Source organism: Zingiber officinale, chromosome 6A, assembly GCF_018446385.1.
Source record: "Zingiber officinale cultivar Zhangliang chromosome 6A, Zo_v1.1, whole genome shotgun sequence".
Taxonomy (NCBI): Eukaryota; Viridiplantae; Streptophyta; class Magnoliopsida; order Zingiberales; family Zingiberaceae; genus Zingiber; species Zingiber officinale.
In genome coordinates this window covers 19,005,559-19,026,776 of record NC_055997.1, presented here as the reverse complement: position 1 = coordinate 19,026,776, position 21,218 = coordinate 19,005,559, and the positions used below count along the sequence as shown (strand labels likewise).

Genomic DNA, 21,218 nt, shown 5'->3' with positions numbered 1-21,218 from the left:
TTTGAGGTAATTTTATTTGTCATAAAGTTTTTTTTGACAAGGTAATTAATGGGTAAAACCCTCCTCTTACAAATGTTTGAATTTGTATACGTCGACACTATCGTGGCATGCAAAATTCACGGTGTTTGGTAAATTTAAATAATATTGTTTGAGGAATCAATGTTATTTTAAATTCAAAGTTTTGACCAAAATATTTGATCTAAGATAGACCAACTATTAATTTTATTTGTCATAAAGTTAAGATGATGAGATAATAAAATTAATGGATAAAATCTCCTTTTGAATTTGTATACGTCCACACTATCGTGACATACAAAATTCACGGAGATTTTAAAAATGTTGGTCTTGACCAAATATTTTTTGTGATTCTTAGGATTTAAAATGTTTGTCAATCCCCTAGTTGTTATACTATAGAAAAGACTTAGTAGTCCCAATTATAATGATTGAAAATAGGACTTGGATATTAAGGTAGACTGTCCTCTTAGAATTAAGAACAAGATAGGTGTATTTTATTCATTAGTTGATACATGTTTAGTGGTATTATCTACCGGTACCTAGTGTGTAGATACAGGAGCCACTGATCATGTCTGTAATTTATTGCAGGGATTCCAGGAAACCTGATAACTATATGAAAGGTAAAATCACCGTCTATATGGGCACTACTACAAAATGTGGTAGCTATTGCAGTGGGAGATGCTTATCCTCTGATAGGAATAAAATATGGATTTTAGAAATTGTCTTTACGTACTAAGTTTAGAAAGAACTTGTTTTCAGTTTCTAAACTATTAAAGTATAGATATTGTGTCTATTTTTTATAATAAAGTTGTTATCAAGAAAATAGAAAAGATATCTATTCTGATACGTTGGTTGACAATTTATAATCCAATAACTCCCACGATGCAACAAATGGAAATTAGTAACACATCTTCTAACTTTAAGAGAAAGCAACCTTCGAAAATAAACCAATTATATCTTTGGCATCTAAGGCTAGGTTATATTAACTTGAGTAGGATTCAATGGTAGCTAATAAACTTTTAGGTTCATTAGTAGTGGAAATCTTTCCAACCTGCGAGTCTTATTTGGAAGGAAAAATAACCAAGAAGCTTTTAAGTTTAATGGGCATGGAGCCAAAGATATGTTGGAATTGGTTCATTCTGATTTGTGTGATCCTATGACTATCCAGACATGAGAAAGTATCAAATATTTCGTCTATTTTATAGACAACTATTCAAAATATAAATACATTTACTTAATGTGCTGCAAGACTAAGTGCTTTGATTAGTTCAAAGAGTACAAGGCTGATGCGGAGAAACGTTAAAGTAAAAGTATCAAGTCACTATGGTAAGATCGTAGTGGCAAGTACCTCTTGGGACAATTTAGGAGTTACTTATCCAAAGTAGGGATTCAATCCTAACTAACTGCACCTGGTACACCCCAACAGAATGGTGTAGTAGAAAGAAGGTGTATGACTCTTATGGAAATAATTAGATTGATGATGAGTTATTCAGAAAATTACCAAATTCGTTTTAAGGATATACTCTGAAAAAGAAAGTGAACATAGTACCTTCCAAAGTCAGAACTCTCTACTCATATAGAATTGTTGAATAGGCGTAAGCCTATTTTGAAGCATATTCGGATTTGGGTAGTCCAGCACATATACTGAAGAGAGACAATGATAAGTTGGGTAGGAATGCACTTATTTGTGGGTTATCCTAGAGAAACGAAAGTAGGTTTATAGTCTTAAAAATCAGAAGGTCATTGTTAGCATCAATGACTGATTTTTAGAAGAGGACTATATAATAAACCACAAGCCCATAAGGAAATTTGCTCTTAATAAAGGACACGTCTAATCTAGTACCAACTGTACAAGATGAAATATCACAAGAAACTGTAACATGTATCATAATTGATACACAATTATAGACAGTGTCTAATCGTAGTGGGAGGGTTGTCAAACAAAGATTCATATTTTTGGAGAGTCTTTTGGACTTGATCCCAAATGAACATGAGCCTGATCCCGGACATGTGATGAAGCACTCCAAGATAAAGATGCAGCATCTTGGCAAAGAGTAATGAATAACAAAATTAGAATATATGTATTCTAATAAAATCTGAAAGCTTGTAGAACCACCAAATGGTGTAAAAGCTATTGGGTGTAAAAAGGTCTACAATAGGAAAAGATGGATAGATAGGAAGGTGGAAACTTTCAAAGCAAGACTTGATGAAAAAGAAAACTTTTTCACTGGTAGCCATGCTTAAGTCTATCTGGATTCTTTTATTTATTTGGCAAGTGGATGTCAAGACAGCGTTCCTTAATAGAAGTCTTGAAGAAATCATTCATATAAAGCAACCAGAAGGGTTCATTGCAAAGGGCAAAGGGCAAAGAGTATCTTGTATGCAAGCTCAATCAGTCTATGGACTGAGGCAAAGCTTCAAGGTCTTGGAACATCCAGTTTATCAAAGTAATCCAGACCTATAGATTTATTTAGTAACCGGATAAGTCTTGTGTATACAAAAAGTGTGATGGAAACGTGGTGGTATTTCTTGTACTATACATAGATAACATTTTTGGTAGTTGAAACAATATCAAAATGTTGTCAGAAGTAAGGGTATGGTTGTCCAAACAATTCGATATGAAGGACTTGGGAGAATCTATATATTCTTGGGATCAAAGTAATAAGGGATCGCAAGAAAAGAATATTTTACTTATCCCAAGCTTCATATATCGAAAAAATCCTTGCTCGTTTTAAGCATGCAAAACAACAAGAAAGGTTTCTTACCTTTTTAGCATGGAGTAACTTTATCTAAAGAAATGTCTCCGTAGACATCAAAGGAGATAGAGGAAATGAAGGCAGTTCTTTATGCTTCGGCTGTCGGAAGCCTAATGTATGTTATGCACGAGATCAGAAATCTGTTTTGCCAAGGGCATAGTTAGTAGATAACAAAGTAACCCTGGACAAGGACATTGGACTGCAGTAAAGCATATATTGAAGTACCTTAGAGGCACTAGAAATTATATGCTAGCTTACAAGGTAGTTAATTTAATCCCTGTGGGTTGCATGGATTTTGACTTCCAATCGGATAGGGACAATAATAAGTCAACCTCGGGGTTTTGTGTTTACTTTAGGAGGTAAAGTCATAACTATGGAAGAGTGATAAGCATAGGTGTTTTTCTTGACTCCACCATAGAAGCTGAGTATATGGCAAGCCTCTGAGGTAGTCATAAAAGCTGAATGACTTAATAACCTCAAGATAGACTTAGATATGATTTCTGGTTTGTCCAAAGATTATTACAATTTATTGTAATAATAGTGGTGCAGTAGCAAACTCGAAAAAACCATGAGTCTATAAGGCAAGTAAACACAATAGAGCGCAAGTACCACCCAATATGAGAAATCGTATAAACGAGGAGAAGTTGTTGCTGCCTAGATTGCATCAGATGATGACCTATAGATCTTCTCACTAAGGCTCTTAAGGCAAGAGTTTTTGATAGGCGTGTTGAAGGGTTGAATTAGATGTATGGCAGCAGATATGGCAGCTTAGTCTTTTAGTATAAGTGGGAGATTGTTAGGATGTATACTAAAAGCCTAGCTTTTGGTATAAACATTTATCTAGAAATAAGAATCACATTGGTCAAATGTCTACATTTATGATAAATGTGGCTGTTCAATTAATTTATATTGTAGATAACATGGTGTGTGGTGTCACACACAGAGGATCATGTTATCAGTACCTTATAAATTATAAACAGTAGCTCACAATCAAGATAGAAAGGAACAAACCATTGGAAGATCGTAGTGTAATTAGGTATTAGTTTGTCTTAACTATATAATTACACTAGTACACTTAGAGTGTATTGAGTATGACCATTAGAGGTCGTTTCTTTTAAACTGACTTTATAAAGGAACAAAGACCTCAGTTATTATGGAAGTGTGTGCTCTTAATCCTAATATAATAACAAGCATATATATTTGATATTTATTTCTTTAATTTATCAATGGGTGAGATTTAGTTCGATAAATCAATAAGCCCGATAAGTTGGAAAATGATATCACTTATAGTGTGTGTTGTTGATTATAGAAGGAAACTGTGTCCTAGTAATCTAGGTTGATAATGTCCCCAAGAGGAGCTCATAAGGATTGTCATGTTAAATCCTGCAGGTGGACTTAGTCCGACATGACGATGAGGTTGAGTGGTACTACTCTTGGACTAAGATATTAATTAAGTGAGTTGTCAGTAACTCATTTAATTAATGGACATTCAACATCTTAAACACAGGGAGACTAACAAACTCATAATAAGGAGCCCAAAATGTAATTTGGGATTGGTGCGGTAGTTCAATAATAGTTCTCTAGTGGAATGAATTATTATTGATAAAATTAAGTTGTGTGTTTGGGGCGAACAAGGGATGCTTAATTTTATCGGGAGACCAAAACCAATTCCTCCTCTCGGTCCCTATCGTAGCCTCTTAATTATAGAGTACTATACCCACCTATACCCACCTTTATACCCATCCTATAGGGGTCGGCCAAGCTAGCTTGGAGACCAAGCTAGGGCCGGCCATGGCTTGGTTCATGGGTGAATTCATGTGGCCGACCCTAGCTTGAACTCAAGCTTAGGTGGCCGACCCTATTAAAATAAAAAAGAATTTTAATTTTAAAATTTTTCTTATGTGAATAACATGATTTAAAAGAGAGTTTAAAAATTTAAATCTTTCCTTTTATAAGATTCTACAAAAGATTAAGAGAAGAGCTAAATCTCTTTCCTTATTTGTAGATTAAAATTTAATTTTGGTAAAAACTTTCCTTTTAATCATGTTCATGATTTAAAAGAAAGTTTAAAAAATTAAAAATTCTCTTTTATTAGTTTCTACAGAAGATTAAAAAAAGATTTAATATCTTTCCTTATTTGTAGATTGAAAGGAGATTTTAATTTTTAGAGATAACTTTCCTTTTTGGAAATTATCCACATGTTTAAAAGAAAGATTTTAATTTCTTTTTTATTAACCAATCATGAAGAGATAAAAATTATTGGAGAAATTTTTATAAATTTCCGGAAACAAATTAGGAAATTTTAATTCTTGTTTTAATTAAAACTTTCCTTGATTTGGGGATTGTAGGTGGCCGGCCATTGATATTAAGAAAAGAAAATTATTTTTAATTAAATAATTTTTTCTTTTTCATGGCAAATGAATTAAGGAAGTTTTTATTAAAATTTCCTTATTTGCCAAGACTAAGGATTATAAAAGAGGGGGTAGAGGTGTCTTCATGGCTAACAACTCTATTCTTTTTCTTCCTCTCTTTTCTTCCTAGGTGTGGCCGGCCCCTAGAGGTTCCCCTTCCCCTTCTCTCTTCTCCTTCTTGTGGCTGAGACTTCTAGATTTCGAATTAGTTTTCGATGTTGTGTTTTTTTGTTTTCTTTTCGAACTTGTGCTTCGATTATTCTTTTTGGTTAACCTAGGGTTACTATGGGAAGGTTAAATATTTAATTTCCTTAAAAGGCTTTGTCTAGTCGGTGGTGGTTGCTCCCATATCCAAGAAGGTCATGTGCCTCGTCATGCAGTACTGGAAGCTGATTTTGGAAATAGATATTTAATTGTCTTCGTGACCTAGGTGATTTGGATCGAACGTGTTAAGTTCCGCAGGAGATCTAAGTCTAAACCTAAAAGAACAAATAAATTAAACTTAGGATCAAACGTGTTAAGTTCCGCAGGCGATCCAAGTTTAATTTAAAAGAATACATGGTAGCTAGGAAAAGGTTCAAACCTTTGTATAAAATTTTTGTACAGTGGAACCGTTAGGTTTTCCGAGTAGCAACCAGCAGTAGCCTCCCTTTCTGAGATGGTCGATCGTCCCGTCAATCGCCAGGTCGAACAGGTAAAGGGCCCAGTCGGCAACTTTATCGTTGAAAGCATCCGGGTAGATGTAGTTCTTCTTCAAAGTCTCGAACCGGCCAGCCTCGATATCTTGGTAAGACTTCAAAGTAGCTCGGGAAGCCTCCAGCTCGTCCTTCGCGGTGGCCATTGCATTATCTTTGGCGGAGAGTTGGCCACGAAGGGCAGCTTCTTCGGTCGATCAACTGTTCGCTCGGTGACCAGAAAATCCTTAGCTTCCTTGAGTTTCTTGACAAGAGTCTGGACCTCCTTATTCTTTAGGTTGAGGTCTTCGATGGCCGAAAGTTTCCTCACATTGGCCGATTCAATCTTGTCGTCGAAGGTGGTAACTTGCTTATTAAGTCGAGCCAGTAGAGTATCATGCTCTGCACTTTTTCCCCATTTGGCCTCAAGTAGCTTGGTGCTCTTCCCTAGATCGGCCCACAATTTAGCCACCTCGGCGTTCGTCTGCTCTTAAGCGACAAAGGATTGGCCGCTCAACGCCTTCATTTCTTGACTTTCTCCTCCAAAAATATGAGTTTTTAGCACATGGCCAGGCTCTCCACCCAGTACTGCAAACAATAAAGAGAAGATAGGCGTCGATCGGAAATAGATTAAGGAGAACACAATAATTATCCTAGTCGACATATGGGTGTGGCTGTCCTAGGCATCATCGCTGCACGAACCCGGGCATTAGCCCATATTTGGGCGAGCAACCCCTGGATTATTATCTGGTCCTCGGGAGCTCGGGATGCAGCGCCAGCCGACTCGCGCCATTCTTCAACCGGTAGATGGAGAACCGTCGTTATATGGCGCTGGCCGCTCGGGGTTGATTGTGTAGAGGTTGCTCGCTTGGACGGCCGAGACGAAGATGTCGGACGGATGCCAGACTTCTTGGCCTATGATTTTGGTGGCATGAAGGCCACTAGCGGCACGTAGATGGTTCCTTGTGGAAGATCGGATAGGGAGGGATTCCAATCAGACGATGTAGTAGCTGCCATCTCTTGGAATGGAGCGGGGGTCGACGTTTCAACTTATTCGATGAACCAAACCACTAAGGATGCGGAGTGTGATGAAGGCTCCGCTCGGCGCCTCTTGCGCCTAATCAATGGCTCTCCTGGGGAAGCCGAGCCAGATGCCCCCTCCACTTGAATGACCTGAAGTCGTTCGGAGGCAGGATGTGATCTCTCAGCCACTCCGTCACTAGGTGTACGGCTGGCTGCCCCTCTGGTTACCAAAACGGGAGCCGCTTCACTTTCATCTTGCGGCTCTTCTTGTGAGCCGACCGGCTGCATGGCGCGACTCTCCAATTCTTCCACAACAGCCGCATTGATCGCGGCATCCACAAATTTCGCCTTGTCGGCCAGACGTGCACGTAGCATGACTTTAGTTGCAAAAGAGAAAGAAAAATCAGTTAGAGTCAAAGGAGGATTGAAGAAGTTGCATACCTAGGCTGGACGGAAGCCGGGTACGGATCAGACTCAGGCCGAAGATGTAGAGGACATCCTCCAAAAGCAATTTGTGAATGTCATACTTCTGACCGGCCAGTATGGAAGCAGCATTGAGACCGATTGGCTCTTGTATTGTTTCAAGGGAGGCTAATTCACTACTTCGAGCTGATAGTGGATCGGGAAGTCTGGCCGCTCGGGAAGGCATGCAAAAAAGAAGTATTCCCTCTAGTACTTGTTGGAGGTCGGCATCTTGTCGAAGAAAACCAAGCCCACTCGGGCTTGGAAAAGGAAAGTCCCCGACTCGGATAATTTTGGATAATAAAAATAGTGGAAGATCCAGGAGTGAGAGGAATGTCGTGCAGGTGGAATAGAACAACTACCCCGCACAGCAGTCGAAAGGAGTTCGGCACTAATTGGTGAAGGGAGATGCGAAAGTATTTACAAACAGCGGGGAAAAAGGGATGAATGGGAAACTGCAGAATGGCGGTAAATTGATCTCTAAAGAATGTGAGATAGTCAGGCGGCAGAGAGTGTTTGCCAATCGGAAGGGGAAGGAAGAACAACTTTGTAGCCGCGAGGAAATTCAAAGGTAGCAGTAGGGGTGTAAATGAGCCAAGCCGCTTGTGAGCTATTCGAAATTCGATTTGATAAAAGCTCGTTTGAGTTCGTTTAATTAGGCTCATTAAGATAAACAAACCAAGCTCAAGCTTCACAATATTCAACTCGTTAGCTCGTGAACATGTTCGTTAAACTCATGAATCAATTTTTAAATAAAAAAATAATAGTTTTGATATTGAATTTATAGATTTTACACTCTACTTCTGAAAAACATAGACAAATATATTAAATTTATTTATTAGAATAAAACTATAAATTTTAACAAGAATATTATAATTTTTTTAAAATACATAATTTAGTTTTTAATGAATATTTAAATTTATAATTTATATTTATTAAGCTCGTTTAGGCTTGATAAAAGTTCGAATAAGCTCATGAGCCATGAATATATTCGTTAAATAAAGCTCGAACTCGACTTGATTATAAACGAGCCAAACTCAAACATCCAAGAGTTCGACTCGGCTCAGCTCGATTGCACCCCTAGGTAGCAGTCAAGCTCTCAGCATCATCGACGTCAAACCGGGACTCGGTGGAGGTGTACCAGAGCCCAGAGATGCTAGCGGGAAGCTGTGAGGAACTCACCATCGTAAAAATAAGGGAGGGTGAAGAGATGCAGGGGAAGGAAGCCTACTGGCAGAATTAGTGCAGAAACACTAAGAAACGTCGAAAAACTCGAAGACGGGGAAATACAAAGGAAGAAAGCAAGGTGTGATTGGAAGGAAGCTTACTAGAGATCGCAGAAGGTTTCCGGAGAAAGGGCGATGGAGCAAAGCATGGTGAAGGAAACGACGGGAGGCTTGCAGACGAAGATGACGATGCAGAGTAAAGAAGACGCAGGCAGGCGATGTTTATAAACCCCAGGCCCGGCAGACCAGAGCCGTCCGATTTAGGTCATAGAAACCTAGGCAGAGATCAGACCGTTGAATTTGAACCGTCAAACGTCACATCGCCAGCGGATATCCGCCTGTCACGTCAGGCATGTGGCGGTAGTAGGCAAGATACGTGATGCATCTCCACGGGCCGACATTTAATGAGGGCAATTAAAAGCCATGGGGGGTGCGCTTAGCCTCAATGCGAAGAGATTTGCACGATTTCCCATAAATATGAGTGACGTAAGCCTGGCTCGCGCTCGCCCAAGATTGCCCCAGATAAGATTTTACAAAGTATAAAGCTTCATTGTGCCGATCGGCTTGAGGAGCAGACCTACGGCCGAACGACAAGCTTTAACAAATCGACTGGCAGAGAACGGTCGCGGCCCGATCAGAAACCAAGTAGTATCGAAGGCCGATCGGGTGGAAAACTTCTCAGATAATTATCCATTTAGTCGGACTTGCAGCCTCCTTCGATTAGACTTTAGGAGGAGGCATGTGATGCGGTGATAAGGTGGGGCCCACCCTGTGGAGGATAGCTGCCGCGGTGGAGGTCAAAGTCAAGGCGATCAACGCTCAGATAGCATCGGCCAGTCGGGTGAACATGCCCCGACCGGAGGGAGAATGTCCCGGTCCGATCCCTCCTTCAACTCGGGGGAGTTGTCAAACAACCGACACTCAATGGAGCATGGGACGCCGTAAGGAGTCTATGTGCAGAAGTCAGACCAAGCAGCTATCCCGCTTTGCTAGGTAGCAAAACTTGGCAACGGCAAAGAGGAACTTCTACCGAGCGGCTATCCCGCTCGGCCAGGCAACAGGACTTGGCAACGGCAGAGCGGAACTTCTGTCAAGCGGCTACCCGCACGGCCAGGCACAGGACTCGACACGGGCACATTGGATCTCCGGCTCAGCGGACGAGACACAAGGAACAGCGAGGGGATCAGCTGAGCGGCTAACCCGCTCGGCCTAGCAACATACTCTCTCTGGTATCCAGCGAGATCATTTTGGGAGTTAGTGACAAACGTACACACGGTGGCAAAAAGCGAATACGCTCGCCCTCAGCGCCTCCGTCAACTCTTCCCAGCGCCAACACGGAGGAGGTAAATCACGGGCGGCTAGTAGCATTTGGAATAGTGACTAGTACATAAGGGAGGTATTTACCTCGACTTTATCGAGATTCGAAGTTCAGACCTCATGGTGGCAACACCTCATGTGCTAGTCACTAGACCGTCCCGAGGGGACAGAACAAACGTACACACTGTGGCAAAAGGCGAATACGCTCGCCCTCAGCGCCCTCCGCCAACCCGTCCCAGGGCCAATACGAAGGAAGTAAATCACGGATGGCTACTAGCCTTTGGAATAGTGACTAGTATATAAGAGAGATATTTACCTCGACTTTACTAAGATTCGAACCCCAGACTTCATTATGACAACACCTCATGCGCTAACCACTAGACCCATCCAAGAAAACAGAACAAACGTATACACACTCGTTACACACGCTCGTTGTAACAATGCGCGCACACATACATTCATTAATCACTAGATCTTCCTATTATTATTCTTCTTCTTCTTCTCCACCTCTCTTACCGGATATTTGGCTTATCAAAGTGAATGAATCGGAAAACCGCTGACCTTTATTCCATCTCTCTTTCTCTCTCAAACTTCGTGAGTGTTCTTGAAGGTCTAGTTTCAGACTTTGTCAACACAGCAGAGAGTATTAATAAGTGGCTCATCTCTGGCGGCCTCAGACAAGAACAACTACTAAATTCATATATATATATTTTAAATAAAACCACATAAATAATTTCAAACGATCTGTGTATCTGTGGAGATTATTAAAGTTGGTCAAGTTTATAAATAAAGTTAAAGAAAAAGAAAGACCGCCATGAATATGATTAGTAGTTATTAAGGTAGAGAAATTCAATTTATTAATATTTATAATCTTTTTTTTTTTTTTTTTTTGATGGGGACATGGATCACTCACTTCTGTGCTCGCTTTAATCATTACACTTCCATTATTGCGACACGCAAATATCAACAGAAGGAGGGGGGAATGAAAATGTCGCGAAGAAAAATACTCACTGTTGTTTCTTTCTACAATTTGAATGATCACCAAACGGGTTCGTCGGCGCTGCGGCGGCCGTGGAGCAGCGGCAGCGAGTCGCCAGCGCACCTGCATAGGTCGCTGCCGGCGGGATAAAGCATGGCCTCGAAGTCCTCGAGGCTGCAATCCTGGGTCCTGGGAGAAGAGATGAGGCGGAGGAGACGCTCGAAGAGGGCCTCGTCGACGCCGGGGAGGGAGACGGGGCCGGCGCGGCCGGAGGCGAATCCGTACTCCTCCTCGGCTCGGAGGAGGAGCTGCCGGAAGACCGGGTGGTTCAGGTGCGACGCACGCACCACGAAGCGTCGCGCGCTGCCTCCCACGCACAGCGCCACGTGGCCCGCCGGGACGTCCGGCGGCGGAGACGACGACGCCTCCGCCGCAGATGCACGATGCCGCCACCGCAGAAGAATCTGCCGGAGGCGAACTATGCCGCGGATCTTGTCGTATTTTCCCATCCTTCGATCTCTCTTCCTGTCCTGATCGGCGAGCAGAGGAAGGGGGAGAACAACCCGGGAGAGAACAGAGCAGCTGGGCAGCGGCTTCTTATCATAAAGCCATTGACGGATCAGCACAAGTAAACAGGATCTTATTTTTTTCCTTTTTCTTTTTTCCTTTTTCTGGAAAAAATAATCCTTCATAATACAAAAAAATAAAATATAAATTACACGTGCATTATATTTATATATGGTCAGCCAAAGTGATGTTACTACGTGGAAGCCCTCCATTTCTTTACGGTGTGCAATTATTTATTTTTGTTATTATAACATTTCCACTGAATTAAAAACATTTTTCTTTCTGTTGAAAATTTAAATGGAAATAATACTAAGAATGAGCCTTCACTATACATGATTTTTTTTTATCTTATCTTATATTATTGAGTCTCATAATTTTATTATCGATTTAGGTTACGTTTAGTTCGGTGTGATGTAATAGAGTTTATAATATAATTAAATTTATAATGTAATGTAATATAATTTTGATTATATTACTATATTTGATAATATAATGTATGTAATCTTTGATTACAAACATTCTTTTATTTGTTGTTCATTATTTTTTTATAAGGAATGTAATTCATATTATTATAAATGATAAAAATATCCTACGACTTCTATCGACGGGTCGTCGCACCTCTGTCGAAGCTTACGGCAGCCACCGGCAACAAGCGACAGCCACTGGCAACTAGAGGCTGTCACCGCTGGTCGCCGCCGGTGGCTGGCGGGGGCGGCCATCCGACGGTGGGCGGGGAACTGGGGACCGACGGTTGGTGGTCGAAGGCAAGTGGCCGGCGGTTGAAGGCGGGCGGCGGGGCGTCGGCGGCGGGCGGCCGGTAGCGAGCGGCCGACAAGCGGTGGCGAGGGGCGGCGGCTGACTAAGGGTATATTCGGCATTCAAATTTTAGTTAAGCAGTGACCTTGTAATGAAATCGGATTACATAATATTTACTTTGTAATCCAAATTACAAAACTTCACTATTTTTTTAATCGAGATTACATTACATTACAAGTTTAAAGTTAAACCAAACAAAATAATCAGTCTTGTAATGTAATCTTGATTACATTATAAGGCAGATTACACCCTGCCAAACGTAGCCTACGCATGAATATATATTGTGAATAAATATGAGAAGAAAGTTTCTCCTACGCATGAGTGTATCAGGGGATATAAATTCAGGTCTTAGATTGTACTAAATCAAATTGATTCATGTACAAACATGATATGTGCGTGTTGAATATCGAACCGATCAGAATAAAATTTATCCAAATGGAACAATAAATATTTTGTCATATGAATATATTTTTACTACTTGCTTAAGTTAATAACGGATGCATTAACTGATATTAATAGTGTGTATCTGTAACCTCTCGGGTGAAACAACTGACATTTTAATTTGGATAGTAATGATAGTAAATGACCTTGAATCGATCATTTATCCGAACCAAAGGGGAGGCGCTCCTGTCTTTGGAGGCGCTCCTGTATAAGGAGGCTAGATTTTAAACAAAAGTACCAACATAAGCTATAGCATGGAAAGTGATCTTTGTTCACCTTTGTTCCCTTACTCTCTCATCCTCCTTATCATTCATCTTCTTGGTAAATCCACTTGGGATAGCATTCGGGTAGCTCTTAGTTCGCCGTGATTCACCAGTGCTTAGTGGTGATCATGGTCTGCCGTTGTATTTTGAGAAACAGACTACCCACATAATCTCGAAGCACAGTCGGAAGTAAGGTGAATTTATTGTAAGGAAACTACTTAATTAAAAGCAGACCTCGACATCTTCTTCTTCTCGATTTGGCTTCCACTTGGGAGCAGTCGGGGACGCTTCTTCTTGACGCGACATCCACTTGGGAGCACTCAACTTCCTCTCAACATCCACTTAGGAGTACTCGACTTTGACACGAGAACATTCAGCTTCCACTCAGGATAGACTCTACATTCAGCTTCCACTCAGGATCGACTCTACAATAACTCCTTGAGCACTTTGTAGTTAGTGATCGAGTGATTCTATGACTTGGCAACTTGCATCACTACTCGACAGTACTCGGATTCAGTGCTCAGGCGACTCTACGATTTAGTAGTCAGGTAACATCCCAACTCTAAATCAACACTCCACTTCCATCTTTGTACTAACCATCAGAAGCTCACCTAACTAACTCTGCTGGCAGCTTGAGATTATCTGCTCAAGCTCTTCAACAGATAAGTCTGATATTGATTTCGTGTAATTTCAATTCAGCAAATTTCCCTTGTAATCTCCAACAGCAATCTTCCTTGTTGAAGATTGTCCAACACATTCTTTACAAGATCAAGGAGCTAGTTAACCTCCCTTGCATGATTTAGGTTTGAAAATTAGGTTTCCTCAGGATAGACAGTTGGCTAGCGCATAGTGGTGTTGTCATAATGAGATTTGGGGGGTCAAATCCCAACTAGTAGCCCGGTGTCTGCCCTCCCCCTTGAGCTATTCAACTGCCTAAAGGTAGTAGCCACCTATGATTTACCTCTTCCGTATTAGCCTAGAGACAGAATGATGAATGCATTGAGGGCAAGTGAATCGTCTTTTACGAAAAATAAAATCAAGAGCTATCAAATTTCTTAGATTTACTTGATAGACGAAATATAAGATCAGACTGTTAGAGAAGAAGTTACATTAGGCTTGTCCTAGGTTATAATCCACCCTAATTTTTTAAATTATTATTGTCTATATAAATTTTATATTTTTTTAACAAGATAAATAAATAAACAAATTGAATCATCAAACACTAAGTGAAAGTGCTAATTTAAAATTAGATTGGAGTCGAATAAAATTCATAGATAGACTTGAAGATAAGGAATATGTTAATCTAAATCGAGGTTGATTTGATTTTCATTTTATCAAATTATGACTAAACCAAATTTAATTGGATTAAACCAGTTCAATTGACTTAAAATAAGTTAGGAAATTTTTAATAAAAAAAAGCTAATCTCTACTTTTTAAAATTCTTTTCCACGTACACAGTCTCACCAAGTCTCCACATGTCAGCTTCTTCTTCTAATCTTCTCCTTCCTTCTCCTTGTTTGTTTTTCTTCTCGACAATAGCTTAGTTGTTTAAGTCTTTTCCTTCTCTAACAACATCTCTTTTATTCTTCATGTTGGTATCACACTGCAACAATCATGAAGAAATTGCAAAAAAGAAATCAAAGAAAAACAAGAGAAGATAGAAGACAAAGAGTTTAACGTGATTCGACGATGTGTCTACTCCACAAACAACAAAAGAAGGTTTCAATTGATCTATAGATATTTTAGGATTAAAGCATCTACATCAGCTACCTTATTTAAAGATTTTACTCTAAATTTTAGATAGGATAGCTAAAAAACTTTTGCATTAGGTACCCTATCTATTCCCTAAATTTAGACTTGATGAATAGTATTTCTCTAAATTTAGAAAATGAAACTTCTATCCTAAAAGTCAAATAATATTTCTTTTCAATCTCTCTCTTTCCACTCATTCTTTTCAATCTCTCTCCTTCCACTCATTCCATAAATATAATAATAAAAAATAGAAGAAAAAGAAGGAAATAATAAAAAATTAAAGATAATAGAAATTTTAGGGTAGTTGATGTAGTGTGTAATGAAAAGTGATTATCTAAATTTAATAAAGTGAATTATTTATTCTAAATTTTAGATATAATGATAGAGAAATTGATGTGTATGCTTTTACAATGATCCTATATATACAGCTCAAGTCATACATGGTATTTTGAACCAAAAATACCAAGTAATATAAAAAATCCAACATCAATTCAGCGCCTCCACGAGAAGCATGACCTAGACGTGCTTTTGGGCATGCCCATGCCACGAGCATATAATTGAATATTCGGTTAAAATTAAACCCAACGGAACCAAATCGATTTTTTTGACTAACCAAATTGAACGATTTTTAAAAAAAAACATGAACAAATATAATCAATAAAATATCAATTAATTATGTCAAAAATCAAATTAACCATTTTTTTAATTAGGGTCTAAAATTTTGTTTTATTTAATAAAATTTATTTCCGGACTAAAAATAAGGTCAAAAAAATTAATTTGGTCTAAAAATTCAGTTTATTCGGTCTATTCGATTTAATTGAATAAAAAATTCTAAAACTAAACTCAAACCAAATTAACCGATTTATTTAGAAAAAAACCAAAATCCTAAATAAATCGAACTAGTCGGTTCAGTCGATTTGTTCGATTTAACCAAATCTTTTCTCACACCTATATGGGCATGCATATTCCCTTTAACCCTAGCACGGTCCGACTATGTTTGGTGTCATGGTTGTGCCCTATAGCATGACCGTGTGACTGACTTCTTCAATAAGCCCATCAAATCCACAACAGTTGTCATAGCCTAGCCGTACCTCCCAACACGGTCGTGCCCCATGTCGACCCTAATATGAGCCATCTTCAACACTTTCTCTTCTCAAGAGCAACAACCCTTTTTCTTCCCTTCTTTTTCTTGTTTGCCAGCCAACTAATAATAACCCTAGTCCTTCTTCCTCTTCAAAAAGAAAAATTCTTCTTTTACCTTTTCTTGTCGTTGGAGCTAGTTGTGATGGTTGGAAAAGAAGATAAAACTTTCATTCTCTTTTCATTTCATCCTTATAGTTATTTTGTTGAGAGGATAATGTAATATAATGAATTTTTATATTATATATAATTTATTGTATTTTATAATAATATGAATGAGAATCTTAGTGTAATAATAAAATTATTGTCATGTGATATAGAGGTCACGAATTCGAATCTCAAAAATAGCCTCGTGCAAAGTAAGATAAGATCGTGTACATTACCTTTCTTCAATACCTCATATTGATAGAAACTCCATGCACCATACTATTACATTAAGTTCAAGCCCACCCGAATTTTAATTTTCAAATCTGTCCTATGAATTGTCTATCTTGAAATTAGTTATATCCTAAAATCTGAATACATAATGTAATCCGTCTCGATGATGAACATGCAATGCAGTGCAATGCATGTGTGCATGCCCTAGGAGACCAAAGGTAGACCCTACTGCTTGGACAGTGGCACCTGAATAAATCGGACCAACACATGAAAGCAATCACCACCAAATCTTTAGGGCACCAATTAATTTAGGGTTGCATGAATGCTAGTGATGATGATGGTTATTAGGTTAAACAGTTGTTAGAGTATAGCACCGCACCACCTCGTGGTTTTGGATCATTGCGGGTATAGAGCATGTTCGGCGGCAAGATAAGACTAAGATGCCGATAGATTGAACAGAATGATTACTCTTTGAGGAACTATGTGTAGTATCTCTAGTTATGTTGATACTAATTCTATATGTTAAGTATTTGAAAAAAAAAATAAAAAAAATCAAATCTATCCATGCCATCCACGTGTACAAGCCTCTCCCATACCCCCTCCTTTTTTCTTCTCTTCCCCACCGACACCTCAAACCCTTCCTCCTCTCTTCTTCTTCGTTTTTCTTCTCTAGCGGCGACGAACGGCAGATTTCTCTCCCGTTCTTCTCAAGCAACTCTCGTTTTCTCCTCCCGCACCTCTTCTCTTCCACCAGCAAGGGCAGAGCACTGTTTTCTCCTTTGCTTCCTCTTCTCTGCTTCTCGGCAGCACTGTTAGAGCTCCTCGGAGTTCGCCAGAGCTCGCCAAACCACCGCGAAAAGAGGGGAAACAAAACCCTAGTTGCTCTCTCCTTTTTCCCCACCAACAGCAGCAGTTTTGCTGCCTTTTGTTTCCTCCAACAACAGCCCTAGCTGCTGTCCTTTTATTGGCAGCGTCGTCGTTGTTCGCCGGAGCTTGCCGCAGCTTGCCGGAGTTCCCGACAAAGAACCTTAATTGCTGCCCTAATTTCCAGCAGCCACACAAAACCCTTAGAAGGTATATTTTAGGTTGTTTTTGGTTAAATTGATGTGTAGTTAGAAGGGTTATCTAGATTAGAACAGATGTTGTATTTAGGAATGCGAAGTGGTACGAGGTATCGAGATCAAAATAATTCACTGATTTTGAATCAGAGTTAATGTGTAGATTTTAGGTCATTATTATTATTAGATAGTATTTTGATTATTTAAGTTATGTTTGATATTGTGTTTGTAGATCCGAGCTCGAGTGGAGCACGGTGACCTGCCGATACTCGGAGATTTTTGTTGTATATAAGGTGGATACATCTACTCTTGTCTATTTCCTTGTGCATGAATAAATATATAAATTGGAATATGTATATGTTGTATTATTGTTTTCAAAATGGGGATTAAACTGATATTAGAAATAGCGAAATGTGTTAAAATATTAAAATTATTGGAGGGTAAATAATTGATATTATTTCTTGTTCATATGTGGGTTCATATTGGGATTGATATGGGGAGGGTTGTTTTTAAAATTAAAGAAATATTCTAAATTTATCTTCTGTTGATACCTTGTCTCTTTTGACTTGCTTGACCTTACATATTTCATGCTTTTGATACTCTATCGGTTGATACTTGTAGCTTTTTATCTGTGGACCCTATAAATGATAAATTAATAGATTTGACACGAAAATATTACCTTGATTGACTAATCAATATGAAAAGAGAATAATCATGATAAATGGATGAATATAATCATAACGACGAATTAATAAAGATAGTAAATGAAGAATTAAAAAGTGAAGACCATGAACCTAGCTTTATACCAAAGCTCTATATTAGAGTACTGGACCGCCCACATGTTATTGTGGTAGCGCGGCGGCCGCGGTCTAGAGTATCTGACCGTACACCCGAGGCGTGTTGGCGTGATGTAGCCCTCGGTCAGTGTTTATTATGTCTTCCACCGGTGAGGGCTGATAGCCCGTACGTCAGATGACGTATGCGACAGTTTTATACTCTTAGGAGGCTTTTAGCCTATCCATATGATATTTCACTCTGATGATATTGGCTCCAGTGATTCACTTTTTAGTTGATTTATCAGATTCAGACTATTGATATACATGTTGATCTTACCATGATAACTTATAATTGAGTGATTAAATAATAAGATTGAAAAATTGATTTTATTAATGATGACAAGTGATGATAAGGTGAAGATCCTAAACTCTAATCTAAAAATTTTACCTGATTATAGATAATGAGAAGATGATTATACATATATATGTATAAATGTAGAACTTTAAGAATAATCCTAAAGTTGTAACAAAAGATGATGATTTATTCTACTTCCTTGACTTCTTCAATAAGATTAAATTCATGCACATCTTTCTTGAGTATCCACTTAGCCATTTGGCTAATTTGCTACATTCCTTGGTCTCCAGTTTTGCAGACACAGGGATCCTTTTGATATTACTGTTGATTTTGGACTTTCATAGAGTTGCTCAGAGATCTCGACGTGCTGATTTTTTTTCTGGTTTGTTTTACTTTTGTTTCGCTGTATTTACATTTTGCACTTTTGTTACAGATGTCGTTTATCTGTATAGTAATTGTAGTCTATGGATAGATATATATAATTGATACATTTCGTGGTTATGTTGTTTCTATTTTATGTATGTTCCAGCCGTGTGGGCTGATGAATATGTTGTTTATGTTTATATATTGTGATGTATGTATGTATGCTTCATATTGTCACCGGTACAGGGGAGATGCTGTCGGATTTTTGTCTGGCAGGGACTCCTCTGGGGTGTGACACTATAGGTGCCCAGTTAATTAGAGGATGACAGATTTACTATAATAGAGGGTTACATGAATGCTAGTGATGATGATGTTTATTAGGTTAAACAGTTGTTAGAGTATAGCACCACACCACCTCGTCGTTTTGGATCATCGCGGGTATAGAGCATGTTCGGCGGCAAGATAAGACTAAGATCCGATAGATTGAGTAGAATGATTACTCTTTGAGGAACTATGTGTAGTATCTCTAGTTATGTTGATACTAATTCTATAGGTGGCCAGTTAATTAGAGGATGACAGATTTATTATAATAGAATAGAGATTAATTTCTGATGGACACATGCCCTTAGAAAAAAAAACTTTTATGCCCCTTAGCCACCCTATTATTTACCTCACTTGACAAAATTTGGGACGGACGACATCTTTTACTACAATCTAATTATGTTCATACAACATAGAGGGATCGCGCCCCCCTCATTGATGTTAGGTCACATTGATTTTAATTGACTTGTTATTTTGATAGTGATTCTATTACCGAACATTGAACGAAATAAAAATGACAAAATAATAAATTGAATACCTTGCGTGGACTCAATCGAGGACAATCAAATTAAACACAAGTTAACAAAAAAGATTGATTAAAGTGCTTGACTAATTGAAGAAAATTTTAAGTTAGCAAGAATATATACAATAAAACAAAATCATAGATGTTGAGATTCAATTAAGCTCTTCTTAAGCATCTTAATCATTCAACAGACTCCTATTTCAACTTTTTCAACTTGATGGAGAACACAAGTGAAACTTCACCGCCCCACATATTTTTCTAAATTTTTTATTTATTTTTTTAACATTTACAAAAAACAAACTACTATAAAACTCTAAGAATGGTCTACTATATCCTAAACTTTATGTCAACATGCTAAAGTGTCTTATGCCTATATTTAAGAATACTGAGTTCCATGATGCTAGAAATTGTATACTTAACCTGCATGAGAGATGATAGACATCTAACTAGTCATTTTACCTCGGTTGGAAATTGATTCCAGAATATATTAGAACAATCATCTATATAGATACCAATTATGTCAATTTAGGGAGGACAATATCCTTTTCAACCAAGATCCTTATATAAATGCACTGAAAATTAATAATGAAATTAAAAAAACATAAAGCATCAAGATTATTAAAAACCAAAAGTAGTTTAGAGGACGGGCCTGAGCTTTGTCTTCTAACAACCACCACCACCACCACCTCCCATGATATACAGAATCATCCACCGTACCGAGACGTTTCCTCCCAAATCAATCAATAATTATGATCGAATTTGCATGATTGGGGGCCTAATTATTGCTGCTTAAGCATTGTTTAAGTGTCAAATCTTTCGTTGGATTCTTCACTTCATCTCTTTTGCTGAGAAATTTGGATTAGACAAGCAATGAGACACGCGTTGAAGGACTGGTGCCGTGGCTTTCTTTGTTTCCTGTTGAAAGAATTATGAAACAGTGCTGTTGACTTGGGGAAAAAATGGTACCTTAATGAACGACTTTGTATGCACGATGAACATTGGAAAAGTGACAAGAATTAGAGAAAAACGAAAGGGGCAATAAAACAGCTACTTAGACAATACATATAAAAGCAATTCACTGATGCATACCCAACGGCCTTATCGACAAAAGTTCATTGCCAGTTCCCTATAACTGAAAATAATTTCCTCGCATCGACCTGAGTTTCATTTATAGAACATCAGTGTGAATAAGTGTTGTACTGTCTGAGATCTGAGCTGATTTCTATATTGACTAAATCATGGAATCTTTGAGAAAGAACAGGAAGAAGGCTGAATCAGCGGGAAAGCATGAGAGGGAAAAAGAGAGTTAGAATGGATCGAGGTCAGGATTGCCCCAACTCAGCTACTCTAACGTCCAAGTCAGTCTCCAATAGGGAGAAAATGAATAGTAGAAGAGAAGAATAAGGGAATGTGTGACAATATATGTTCGCATGCCTTGGTCCACGAATGTGAGCTATTCTCATTAATTAAATGTCGTATCACAGTAAAGAAAATATATCATCATTGTATCTCTACCGTTTGACATTGCACATACTACGTATCTTGTATAATCATACTATTTCATGTGTTCTAACAATCCACATGATGTAGCATTTATGATGT

The 21,218-nt window shown here is 38.6% G+C and overlaps 1 protein-coding gene across 1 annotated transcript; it reads right to left on the bottom strand.

Moving 5' to 3' along the window:
- Positions 1 to 10,813: 10,813 nt before the first annotated feature.
- On the bottom strand, positions 10,814 to 11,432 carry LOC121993778 (indole-3-acetic acid-induced protein ARG7-like). Its single transcript, XM_042548091.1, has one exon. It carries the CDS (start codon positions 11,370 to 11,372, stop codon positions 10,923 to 10,925), a length of 450 nt encoding a protein of 149 aa, XP_042404025.1. The 5' UTR covers positions 11,373 to 11,432; the 3' UTR covers positions 10,814 to 10,922.
- Between the last annotated feature and the right edge of the window lie 9,786 nt (positions 11,433 to 21,218).

Bases quoted from the DNA above. Each gene is read 5' to 3' on its own strand.
- LOC121993778 (XM_042548091.1), bottom strand. From the start codon at position 11,372: ATGGGAAAATACGACAAGATCCGCGGCATAGTTCGCCTCCGGCAGATT.